This window comes from Oreochromis niloticus, linkage group LG20 (genome assembly GCF_001858045.2).
Source record: "Oreochromis niloticus isolate F11D_XX linkage group LG20, O_niloticus_UMD_NMBU, whole genome shotgun sequence".
In the NCBI taxonomy this organism is placed as follows: Eukaryota; Metazoa; Chordata; class Actinopteri; order Cichliformes; family Cichlidae; genus Oreochromis; species Oreochromis niloticus.
In genome coordinates, this window is record NC_031984.2 from 18,860,133 (window position 1) to 18,873,810 (window position 13,678).

The 13,678-nt window shown below is 39.3% G+C and overlaps 1 protein-coding gene across 1 annotated transcript in view; it reads left to right on the top strand.

Moving 5' to 3' along the window:
- The window catches only part of LOC100711576 (protein FAM19A2), a 96,687-nt gene that overhangs the window by 49,959 nt on the left and 33,050 nt on the right, over positions 1-13,678 (top strand). Inside the window, exon 2 of the mRNA XM_005478030.4 lies at positions 1,031-1,131. Within this exon, the coding sequence (XP_005478087.1) occupies positions 1,032-1,131 (100 nt within the window). The 5' untranslated portion in view covers position 1,031. The remainder of the gene's footprint in view (positions 1-1,030; positions 1,132-13,678) is intronic.

A 13,678-nucleotide genomic window follows, 5' to 3' on the forward strand; every position in this document is an offset into this window, starting at 1 on the left:
AAGCAACCTAACACTCAGAAAACCAGCCAGATGAGTGATTACAGATCTTCCTTATTGAACTTATGCCTAAGCTTCATTAGAGAGAACTTGAAGAGAGCTCTCAGTGATTTTAAGACAGTTTTCTGAGATTGAACATAGCTGTTTTATGGCGTTAGGTTGAAGGTGCAGCCCCATGCACATAGCAATAGATTATCCTCAGGACTTTCTGCCAAAAAGGAAACCCTTTTACCACAGTGTTTAAACGGTAATAACTTTAATTAACTTCAAAACCATCGACTCGAGTCCCAACCAGACTATGCCCTAATGATCTGCCAAATAGGAAAAAATAAGCTTAAATGTAAAAAGGTTTGTGTTGAACATGGTTTAACCAGCAGTCTTCTGAGTGATAGTTCCATGTTTAAGACATCCCAGCCCAGCATTCTCTTAATGTGGACTGCGTTAGGTGCTTTTTGTGTACTTGCAGTCAGTTCTGTGGTTCAGGTTGTAGAAGAAGGCATCTGCCAATCAGAATGTGTGTGGATTGATCCTCGGCTCTTCTAGCCCGCATGCCAATCAAGTATCCGCAGGCAAGAGTCTTAACCCCAAGTTCCTCTCAATACATCCTTCAGAGTATGAATGTGTGTGAATGTTGCTCTTTGCACCACCTGACTTTGTAAAGTGTTTCTACCAAAAAGGCCCACTCGCCTAACATGTTATTTTGCGAGGATGCTGAACGTTCTGGTGTATTCATGGAAAACACTGAACTAACCTTTGCGCTTCAGCTGATACTTTTTTCACTTCAAGGGCATGCATGAACATATACAGCCAGTGTGTGGTGCTTGATTAGGTTCAGACTTGCATAAATGAGAAAGGTGGTGCCCAATTAGGTAGAGGGGGATAGAGAGACACTAATAGCAGTTCTGCAGTTAGAATCACTTGAATATTTTTTGCATATATACACTATATACAAGTAAAGCAATGCATGTTCTAAATTTTTCTCTTCTCTTGTGTCACCTAACAATATTTGTGTGCTTTTCTTTCCTTTTGACAGAATGCGGGAACGGGGTCCTTGCATTTGTGGAGTAGGTGTGTGGAGTCTACTGCTATCTCTCTGTCTGGCCTCCCTCACACATGCACACAGAAGCCACACAGGTAGGTAGCTGTATATCTATATGTCCACTTGCGTACTGTATATTCACCTGTCGGTGGGTCATTGTCTGTTTACAACATCCACAATATTGGCTCTATTGTAGATTACCTCTGCAGCCAATTTCTTTTCACATATTGTAAAGTTATAGTGAATAGACCGCGTGCTACCCGAGGGAACACTGAGGTCGGATTCACAATGAAATACGAGACCACCGAGGCAGATTGCCAGGAAGAACACACAAAACTTCTTTAATAAAAGAAAGGGGGGTACAAGTAATCCAACAAGAAAGGTCTTCCCAGTTCAGAGGCGTTCGCGTGTTCGCAGTCCCATCAGGGTGGGGTGACTCTCAAAAATGCCTGGGGGTTACAGCACAGACAGTGAGAAGTGAGCTTTTGTGGATTAGAAATCCTGGTTGTGTGATATCCTTCCCGTGTGATTCAAGTGGCTGAGTCACTACCATGATTGAGCCCAAAGGCCTCGTACTACTTTTCAGTTCATTTCTCATGTGAAGATTGGGTACTCGCCTCCCTGGTTCACAAAGATCACATGTATGTGACACTGAAAATCCCATACCTCTAGGCAACAAAGATTTAACGCAGAACACGTTATAGCTGCTACCTGTGCTTGAATAAGAGCTTTTTATGTTCCTGAGGTCATGCTGTTCAGTTAGATACACATACAGGCAAGAATGTGAATTAATTCTGTGTCGTTGTGAAGCTTTTACAGTTAAGATTTTTATTAGGGGTATGTCAGAGGGGTGGACTTACAGGCTTTATTGGCTGTAGCCTTGCAGTGAAGGTCATTATAATGTAAGCTGTTCTTAATCACTTTTAATTCTCAAGCAACATTAATTGCAAGCCAGCATAAGTAAGTTTGAAAGGCTGGTGCCATTCAGTACAAGTCTATTTTATTTATGTAGCACCAACTTACAACAACAGCCACCTCAAGGCATTTTATATCATAAGGTAAAGACCCTACAATATGACCCTACAAATGTGTAAGCACTTGGTGACAGTGGGAAATAAAAACTCCCTTTTAGCAGGAAGAAACCTCTGGAATCTGCTATGGTCGGATGACCGGATCAGGGGAGGAAGACAGGGCAAAAGACACCCTGTGGAAGAAAGCCAAAGATAAATAATAACTGTTCAGTGCATGATGGGAACCCCCCAGGAGCCTAGGCCTAAGTGTTGTTCAGTGTGACTAAGGAAGGACTCTGGGCCACCTGATCTAGACCTAACTATATGATTTCTAAAAAAGGAAAGTTTTAAGCCTAATTCTAAAAGCGGAAAGCCCGTCTGTCTCCCGAGCTAAAGGATCTACTTTTAAATATTCCAGGAACCACAAGTATTACCCGGCAAAATCCATTTCAAGATTTGTGGGGTAACTAATAAAATGAAAAAAAAAAACAACTTACCTAATCAAACTCAATAACTGAAAATGACAAAATCACCTAAGGATAAAAACAGGAAGTGATTTTAGTGTTGTGTGTTCGGTTTGACTTCATATAATATGCTGTGATGGCTTGAAAATGTTACGCTGTGCCTTTGGCTTTCATGTTGTGATAAGTGTTGTGCACCAGCTGCCCTTCATCTGAACTGGCTGTCGTTGTCATTTTTGGTACTGCGTATCTAACGTGAGTGACGTGAAGGATATTTATATTGCAGCCAGTGTATTGTATGTCTTAACATCTGCCTCGTGCAGATGTTCCATTAAGGGACGACTGAAAGGGAGAATGATTGATGAGTCTGAATCTTTTCCTTAATCTGGCATCTTAGGTGGACGTGCGCCCCTCCTTTGGCCTTCCTTGTAAAAATTGAAAATTTCTCATAATGTTATCGCTTCTTGGAGACAAGAAGGGTTTTTTGTGAGATTGTGTGTGTGTATAGTAAATGTGTGTCCTTCTTGAAATGTGAGTACCTATAACCATGGCTTTGCGTGTGTGTTTTGTGGCTGTATGTGTGTAAGATTGACTCTCCTGTTCTCTGGCTGCCAGGCATCATCTCCTCTCAAAGAGACATTTTTGACAAGGCAAGGGCAAACATTTTCATAAATGGAAGGATTGTGAAAAGACATTGAGAGGGGACGGAGACACCTTCTCACTGTGGTGCTTCACCAGGCTTTCAGTGAAGTGCTGAGGTCTGCACAAAGCTACGAGAACACTGAAAACAGCGAGTGAGGCGGATAAATAGAAAAGTCACAAGATGAGGAAAAGTTTCGAATTTGCACTTTTGTGTTTTTCTTTTGTCACATTTTGCTCTGAAACGGTGGCAGCAAAGGCGGTGTTTGTCTGCCCGTGTGCATTGTGACCGTTCTTCTGTTAATGGGTGATTGATTGTAAAGTAGGTTGTAATCAGTGAGTTACAGCATTATCCAGTTGCAGGGTGTCTGAGTGAGGAAAAACAGACGAGTAATCAGATAATTACTGAATACAATCCTTTAGGTCACTTCAAGGTTGTCGCTCTCACTAATTCAAAACACACCCGCTGTCTCTTTCTCTTTCGCACATGCATTGACAGAGGTACACACACACTCACACACACACACATACAGGCATGTAAAGTAAATTTGATTACAATGTTGGGAGTCACTAAAGCTATTCGGTTTTGCTTTCATTATAAGAGTACCACAGTGAGCGGCTGTGGTCACTGCCATTACAGCTCCCTCTCCTCTCTTTAAACATTCAAGTCAAATCAATTTGTGGGCTGCCGGTTTAATTTCTGAAGCAATGATTTACATTCTTTTGCATCTCTACAGTGAGAATTTTGGATAATCAAAAGCTAATGTAGATTCATGCTGACTATGTAAAGTGTTGTCAGCACAGACTATTTATAATTGGGTGATGTAGCTACTATGACATCACCAATTGATTTGCCAATATTCAAGCTTTGACTTGAATATTGGCTATTGCCATTTTTTTCCCTGTAAATACGGTAGTTCTGATTCAGAGTTCGAGCATGCTGCACAGTCATACTAAGTAAGGGTCTGTCAGTCACCAGATGGCTGCCCCTCCTTGAACAGGTTTCTTTCTGTTAGAAGGGAGTTTTTCCTTCCCTGTGTCATCAATTGCTTGGTTGCATGGGGGTTTTCTCTTTATTATTGTGGGATCTTTACTTTTTAATATAGGGGGCCTTTTGGTGACTTTTATTGTGATTTTGCACTATATTAATAAAACTGAATTGAATTGAACCAAGACAAAATAATTTGCCAAGAGTCCTGTAGAGTTGTAGAGTTCTATCTGTGCAGAATAGCAACACAAATATCTTATTCAACTGCCTGAAAAAACACCAAAAGCTGAAGTTAATTAATGTATGAAAACCAAGAAAAATGATACATTGGAGGCTAACGTGAATCATCCAGCATCAACTCAGACATCCATAAAACTGTACAGCAAATGAGTGTATCAGTCAAATGCATAGGCACATTGAAATTACATTACATTTAAAGATATGTGTTGAGTAAACACGAGTAATGAAGGCTTCAGGAAAATGATGAACACACTGGACAAATGGTATGTCAATCTCTTGGGCAGGTATGTTTCTAAAGTGCACAGTGAGTGAAACCTGGTTATCGAATACTTTGTGTGTAAGAAAGTATATCCATCATATTCATATCCATCATGCAGGTACAGCGAAAGGAGTAAAACAACAGTCATTTAATTTTGTGTAAAATTTTAGTACATTTTTTTTTGTTTAGATTTTGTATTTTTCTTCCTGAAAATTGTCTGAATTTAGGTAATGATTGACCAATTTTAAAGGGGTTATATGTTCAAAACAGCGGTCCGTTTACCTGAGAGACAAAGCAAGGAGCTCAGTCTGTGTGCCTCGATCAGGGGTTCTCTTGTTGCAAGAGGTGAATCCGATTCAAGTTAACAGTGAGTGGATTCCACCTTACCTAACACCAGCCAGCCATGATGGCAATACATTAAATGTCTCCCGGCTGGGTTTTACTTCAGCCAGCATTAACACGTTTGTGTGAATATGTGTGCATGTGCATTCTTGAATTCATTTCACAAGGCATCTACAGACAAGACAGGAACAGCAACCTCAGGAGAAAAGCTGATGGAACTGAGAAGTGGTTGAAGAAGTCTCAGGATATAAGTGTATGTCTGCAGGAGAGTGTGTTGTGTGTGTGTCTTTATAGTGTCTGTTCTTTTTGTGTCTCTCAAGACAGAGTAGAAAAATAGAAAATGATGCCTCTCCTTTGTCATTAGTGCCTCTCCATCTGTTAAACCACCAATCCTTCTGTTTATTCTGCCTTATTCGCACATTTTATTATACTGAAATGTGTAACACCTAGACCACAGAGCGCTTACACCTAGAAGACTATAGATCTCCTACAATGAAGAGATCTTATTTGCAGTCTAGGCCTTGGTTAAATGTCTCAGTGGTTCTGCCAATAGTCTTGAAGAAACAGCTTGGCTTGGACTTTGAAGTAAAGCGGAACAGCGATTATGCTGATCACTTCACCACACACTGTCGAGTCATTGATTCTCAGTCTATAGGCTGCAATCTCTATACATCGTCACTCATTAGAGACTACTAAGAACTTAAGTTACTCTGAAAGGCATTGTGACTGCCAAGACAAGGGAATACAGATGTAAGGAGAAAGACATAGAAGGCGAAGTCACATGTGCTAAACTACTCTCACACATGCTCAGAGGGACATGTGCATTCAGTCAGGCACGCCGACAGACCCACAGTAAATCCACATGGAAGGACACACACAAGTAAAAAACCCACGTGCACACACATCTACATGCATACATGGTCAAGGAGGCTCTCTAATGTGATGTGTGGAGACAGGCTGTCTGCCCTCCTTAGTGGCTGCTCCACAGTAAAGCTGCACTCCATGCTTGGTCTACAACACGGTTCCATATGGCTTGTGAAAAATTCAAGCTGAAAATTACAAATGTGAAATTTTTCATGCTGACAAACATCCCAGCACTTCCTTCCACTTTTAAATCACAGGTCACCAGCTAAAGAATTCATGCATAAGAGAGAAAGAGACCAAATTAATGAAATCAGTAATTACTGACAGTGAGACAGATGATCAGAAGAACATTATATTGTCATTCAGTGTCTTTGCGTACTTATTAGACTTTTAATGTGGCATGCTGTCTTCATGATGGGAAAGAATATTTCCTTCTTTTAAAATCTTCTTCTTCCTAAATGTTTTAAATGAAGCACATGTTCATTTTGCTGTGCATGAGTGCAAAAGTGGCCGAAATTGTGCGTTTTAGTGCAGCAGCACAGTTGTGCAGTGGTTAGCGATGTTACCTCCCAGCCAGAAGGTTCCTGGATCAGCACCTCTGTGTGGAGTGTGCATGTTCTCCCTCTCCCTGCGTGGGTTTCCTCTGGGTACTCTGGTTTCTTCCCACAGTCCAAAGACCTGCATGTTAGGTTAATAGGTGATTGTAAATTGGCCACAGATGTGAGGTAGATAAAGTGCTTGGAAATGTGCAGAATAAAAAGCGCTGCATGACTGTGTGGTTAAAAAGTGCTTCGAGCAGTCAGTAGGACCAGACAGCGCTAAATAAACGTGAGCACGGCGCTTTGCACATTGTTTCGTCTCAGATGAAAATAATAATAAACTCAGCACATTCTAAATCTCTTTGTAATCCAATAAATAAATGCAAATGTAGCAGACGCTTTCCGTCCCTTTCCCTCTGTAAATAAAATTTTATTGAAATTGAGACGTGCTGACCCAGGGCAATTAAAAATTATCATTGAACAATAAACACACGAGAAAGAATTCAGACCAGAAACTTCTTTTACTAACTGTGATAAAACTCTACAGCATGAGAGCAACAACAAAGCCAAGACTTTTGTCTACAGTGATAAGGTAAAATGATAGTGGGAGTGGAATACGTATGTGTATGAGGCACCATAGAGGGATCACACTGTAAGGAACTTGGCTTGATCCTACTTTCCATCTTTAAAGCACTCTTACTCCATCATCCACACCTGCTTCACCTGTTGAATGAATATCATTTTTGTTGGGAAATGAAACAAAAGATTGCACATTGCTTGAAACTGGGGTTGTGCATGTGTGTGTTCCCATATAATTACATTGCAACATCTGACTGATGACAGACGTGGAGTCATTCGTGGTGGCGAGTGGCAGACAGGGAGAAAATCACTTTTAATTACCCATTTTAAATATCACTGTCTCACAAATAGCTGCTGACATTAACATCACTCAGTGCGGTAATCATAAAATAATTATTTTATGAGCAGGAAGCTGCATAGCAATGAATACTGTTTGTTAAAGCAGTATTTATGATTTCACACAATTATTAAATTTCAGTTACATCGTATTTTGTCACTCTGGTTTCCACTGAACACTGACTGTCCTGCTGCCTTACAGCAAGAGAGACACATGTTATTTATGATCTGTCCATTTGTTCGTCATTATGGGTTTTACGTAGCCTCTGGCTATCTTTTCTTTTTCTCCCTCGCTCTGTATCAGTGGTTACAGTTGACAAATTTCAAGTAACTGAATTAGCATATGCTCTCCTTCACCAATCACTGTGTCCTTGGTAATGCACGTATTGTTTTAAGCACACTGCCATTAACGTGCCAGGAGTGTATCTGATAATTGGGTACAGGCGTTCTAGACTTTTGGAGTTTGTCACAGGATCATCTTCTGTACTTATTCATGCTCAGACAAGATTCCACCGATATTCTGGAGAAATGTGTTTCTAATGTCTGTCAGGCAGGCTGCCTGTTTGCTGAAATATTGAACAAGAAGATCACAAAGCAATCAAAATGGCTTTTCTACTGGAGGAAAGTGTGTTTATAGCTGTTTTTTTTCTTTATTTTTTTACCAAGTGTAGCAAATGAATATCTATAAAAGTAGAAAGGTGATGCCAGACAGCAAGATGAACTCTGCTTAGAGGCAGTATGATTCATGGCCTCTGCCTAAAGAACCAGAGTAGCACATAAACAAAAATGGATTGTGAGGGTGTGATTGTGTTACTAAGGACTAGCAAGATGCTCTTTATAGTGTATGTATATATGAAAATATTCTGTCTGGTAACTGAAACCTTTTCAGAGGCTTGTTAAAGGACATATATAGAGAAAACTAAATGTTTTTAGGCATGTAGACATGGTTAAGAAGAGTCGCTGGAGTTCAAACAAAGCATCAGAATGGGGACAAAAAGTGATTTAAGTGACTCTGGATGTGGCACAGGTTTTGGTGCCAGACATGCTGGATTTTGGAAAAATGCTGATTTATGTAAAATCATCTCAATCCATCTGGTATATCGGGAATAGTAAAAAAAAACAAACCAAAACAAACAAACAAAAAAAGTGAGAGGAAGTCTAATAACTACTTGTCACAGCCAGTTATGCAGAAGCACATATTTAAATTCCCAAATGGAAAGTATCAAAAGTTCAGTCTTGTGGTGATAGAAGTATTTGTTTATTTGTTCTGGCACACATTGATCCCCTTAGCCTCTTGAGCAACATTTAAATACTCTCCTTCAATGTTCTTGCTTTTCCTTTATGACCACAGTGCACATCATCTCAGAAGTGTTTTTCTGACAATAAATTCACTATTAAAAAAAGTACAAACCAGTGCAGCTGGAGCACCTTTTAGATGGTTTGGATTTGAAGCATCACTTCATAAAAACAGCTTTTACAAATCTGCAAAAGGTGTGTGTTGTTTTAATGTAGACCAGATTCTCTGAACAACGTTAGAAGCACCTTGTTGAATTTATGTCAGAATGAATTACAGCAGTTCTGAAGGTAAAATCGAGGCCAACCAAGTTTCTTTATAATAACTGGTGCTACGTTCAAATTCAAGGATACTGTTCTTCATCTTGATCGGAACGAAATGTAAACGATAGAGTGGTTGTAAAGAATTATTCACAAATCATACAGGTCAGCTTCAATGCCTGTATAAAAATAATCAAAAATCACTGATAGTTGTTCAAATAGCTGATGAAATGATTAAGTCAGGAACTGACTCACACTGCCAGTTCCTGCTGCAGCCGTTTCTATGAATGCACTGTTATCAGATTAAATGCTCCTGCAAACACACATAAAAACATACTGCACTCTGTCATCGCCCAACACTGACAAAACAAGATCTTTTTTTAGATTTCCGAAAGACTGCAAAAAAGCTGAGACGATCCTAAGAAAAACACTTGACTACTGGAAGAAAAAATTAATTAAGTTTGGGTTAAAGTCACACCATTCAGCTGTACCTCAGCTAAAGAGCTGCTGATGTTGTTGTTGGTGGTGGTGTCTGTCAGTTCCATTTTTGGATTTTAACACTTGCATACTAAAAGCTAAATTCGGCTGCTCACTTGTTCGCAAAGAGTTGCCAAAGCAGGTACTTCTGCATGCTTGATTCAGCCAAGTTTGTATGCCAGATGCCCTTTGTGGGATCGAACTGGAAATCTTTCTCTTTAGTTGAACTTGTAAAATGTTTTAACATTTGAAAGGAGTAAAAATACCGCAAATGTCATTCTTTTAGCCTGGAATTTGATTATTTTTATTTCCTAAAGTGACCCAAAATACATAAAAATGAAATTATAAATTTTGTACTATTAATTAATGTTTAAATCAGTATTAATACTTACAGGCGGCAATTATGAGGAATTTTATGACAGTACTTAAGTGTTGTAGTGGTTACACATGGTTATATAATAAATCCCAACAGTTACAAATTTGACTTTCTTTAAAATCTATTTAATTTATTATGACTTTATGTGAACTTTATCATTATGTTATGTTTTCATGTCTTGAATGAAACAGGACATTGTGTGATAGTGGATGCATTTCTCCAAAAACAAGTGCTGTGAAGCCTAAAATAATAAACTCCCTTTGTTGTTCCAAACAGGACATAATAATTTCATAATTTAAAATTCAGTTAACTCTAAATAGATCTGTAAATTCAGTATAGATGCTAAATGTGATCTTTGTGTTTTCCCACTTCCGTATCAACCCTTCCGAGGTAATGTTAGATGGACGCACTGGTGTGTCTCTTTGTGCTGTGGCCCCTGCCTGATTACGTGTTTGGACTAATTGGTGTAAATAGAAAGTTTCCTTTCTCTGCACAGTGAGATTTCCTCATTGGGGTCCTCTCGTTGCATTCATTAGAGGAAATCGTTACCTTTTAGTTCTCTAGCTAGCCCTGCCTAGACCCACCTTGGTACAGTTTGCTTTCTTAAGTAAAAGCAAAAAGCCTCTATTGACTCTTTACCTTTGTTTCAGTCACTGTCTGGAACTAGGATAGTTACCTGCTTTACTTATTTGAGGAAATCCAGGTTTCCTTTGCAAAAGACACCCGAGGATGTATTGCATATGCGCACAGGACAATACAATATCAATATGAATTAGCAGTTTGTCAAGGAAATACTATAAAAAAGGCAAAGAGTAGCTTTGATTGATTTTTTTAGAAATGACTTAGCTTTCCATCATGTCCTTGTGTCGCTGGTCTTTGGTTTTCAAGTCTCCTCCTCTCTCCCGTGTTGTTCCGCCGCTGCTGCTTTCCTCTCTTTTGCCCTCTGTTTCATATTCTCTCTTTCCTCCTCTTCCCAACTTTTACTTTATTTCACAGCTATTAAACCAGGAAATTTCAATCAGGTAGCACAGCGTGAATTTTTGCCGGGGCAGGAGAGAAAGGGTGAATTTTTATTTAATGCAGCCGTTCTTTCTTTTCTCCTCTCCACCTCCATCTCGTCTCTCTTTTCTTCCGCAGCTGAACTCAACCTTGGCTCTTTATAGTTTATGATTCAATTTCCAATTTGTCCTCCAGAGGTATTTGCCTGGTGGGTGGCGCAGCGCTTTTGTTCTTATGTGTTTGTACAATGCTCGCCTTTGGTATTCATGGGAACACCGTCTTACAGACACATGCATTTGAATTTCCAATTCTGCGTCTGCAGTTCTTTTGGCTCTGTTTTACATGAGTCACATTGAGACAGGAATCACCCTTTTAACTAAGATCCTGGAGGAGAAGAGAGTCGGGCTGAAATATGTATAACCAATATATACAATTTCCTTGTATTAGAGTCAAGGATGACCAGAGGAGCTTCGATGAGGCTTGGATGTTCTTGATTCCTGACACTTAGCAGACAAAACTTTTTTTTATATATTATATAGTGGAAATCTGCCAAGGAATTCAAGTACATTTCCAGGTGAAAGGTGTAAATAATAAAGATGGTGAAAGGTATCATATACAAATCTTCTAAACAACTAAGTAAACTATAAACTAGCACCACAAAATTATCGTGACTTACTGCAGTGATGCTTCACAGTCTTCTGTTGAATACTGATACTAGATTGTAAAATGCTTTGAACAGTATATCTGCTAGTTGTAATCACAAAGTCACATGACCTGGCCCAGAAAATCTAAATCCTGATCCTGATTTTAAATGGTCTGGTATCACTTTCATATCCACTTACAGACTGCTAACACAACTATGACTTCATACCGCTTTGTGAAAGTTTGAGGTAGTTTTGCTATGTGACCATGATTTCTTTGCATGTCCCACTTGGACAAAGCTCCAAGGCAGACCCAGGACACGCTGCAGAGATTACAACTCTCAGCTGGTTTGGGAATGCCTTGGTGTCCCTCCAACAAAGCTGGAAGAGGTGGTCGGGGAGAGTTAGGTCTGCACTGTAAAATCTAATTAGTTCCCAGAACTTAAAAAAATTATGCAAACTCGTTGCCTCAAAAAAATATGTAAAGCATACTTAAAATAATGAAGGTAGGGCAACTTATTCATTATGAGTACCCTGTACAATCTAATTAGTTGCAGTATGTAAGCATAAATAAAAAATAATAATTAAAAATACATCTTAAAATGCAGTTAAAATCAGCCCAACTTTTTATTTTCAAATGCAAAAAAGTAAACCAGGCAACATGCTGGACACTGACACATCCCGCAAGGTAGTTGGTCCAGAACCAACCACCTTGCGGCCAGTGGTCCTTGCAGCAGCCTCAGCTATGGAGGTGCAGAACATTGTCCATTCTGACTCAATGTCCCCAGCTTCCATTGGAACAGTGTGAAGATCTCCTGAACCACAGTCCCCAGTCTACACTATATGTTTGAGTGTGCCAGATGTGTCCGGCATCCTCCCCCGCAACCTGATCCAACTCACCACCATGTGGTGATCAGTTGATAGTTCAGCTCCTCTCTTCGCCCCAGTGTCCAGAACATACAGCAGCAGATACCCAAGCTGTTTATTGAGGTCAGCATCTCTCAACCTCACAAATGTCCCCAGAGGTCATATTCAGTGCTTCGATAGCCCTGACCGCCGCCCGACAAACAATAATGCCATAACAGCATATTTTTAAAAAGGGCTATGCAACCATGGTCACTAACTTTCCATTCTGAATGCCTTCTATCTAGACGTAAAATGAATTCATTATTTTATTTCAGTTACAAGGTGTCGATATACCTTTCAGATGATCGGCAGAATAATGTGGGTGCAAAACAAATGTCATTGTTCAGAAATTTGCAGACTTCACTATATACTGTGCAGACAGTGTGGTACCTCTAAACTAGGTTTGTGAGATATGATCTTTCAAGAAACGCAGACCAAACTGTTGTTGTTTGCGTTTACTTACGCAGCATGTCTTGTAGAATTTACTGGAGTCAACAGCAAGTACTGCTGGAATTCCTTTGAGGACAACAGCATAGTGCAGTCATATCTCAAGTCTAATAACAGAAGAGAGGAAAAGATCAGTAAAGAAACAATCTCCCAAAGCACAAAGCACACGCGAGAAGTAAAACAGGTTGGTCTAAAGTATGATTAAACTTTAGCATGATTAATATAAATGACTCTGATTACTAATTACTAATATATAGGAAAACTTTAAAAAAAAAAACCCTTCCCACTCAATTGACATCTTTCTGTCCAACAGCTCCTTTTCTAGACTTGCAAGAGTTTGATTTAATGTTGGGAGTGCTGGTCCAGAGCCTCAAACCAAGCTTACAACATAGAAAGTCAATGTACATCTCATACAACCAAATATAAACTGTCAGATAATGAAGTAAAATATGAAATGAGGCAAAGCAGCAAGTTGTAACCTATTTAAGTACAGTATAGATTAAGTGTACTTAGATACATTCCACCACTGAAAATTTCCAGCTTACTTAGTTGAAATAAACTGAGTTGATCGGCTTTTTGAACAAAAATTTTGGTAACTCACTTAACTGAGTGCTAATAACAAGTTGATAATTACCGAGTTCACTCTACTTAATATTTTTAATTAAGCACATTATCAGGTTTTACAGTGTGTCTGTGTGAGACTCTTGATTGGTCTACTGATTATTTGCAGTTTATTTTCTATGAGATTTGTTTCTGTTATTCTCAGATTGAATTTCCTCTGTGTTAAAACAAAGTTCATAACAGATCACTACTTTTTCTGCCTTGTTGTTACCATTATTTTGTCCTAATTTGCCCTCATTCATTGTCTTACGTGTTTATCCAGTCCAGCTTTGAGTTGGAGTTTATGGAGCTTTTCTCTGGTCTATTCTAGCACAAGAGCAACACATACTGCACATAATGCTCACATTCACACTTATAGTCAAAT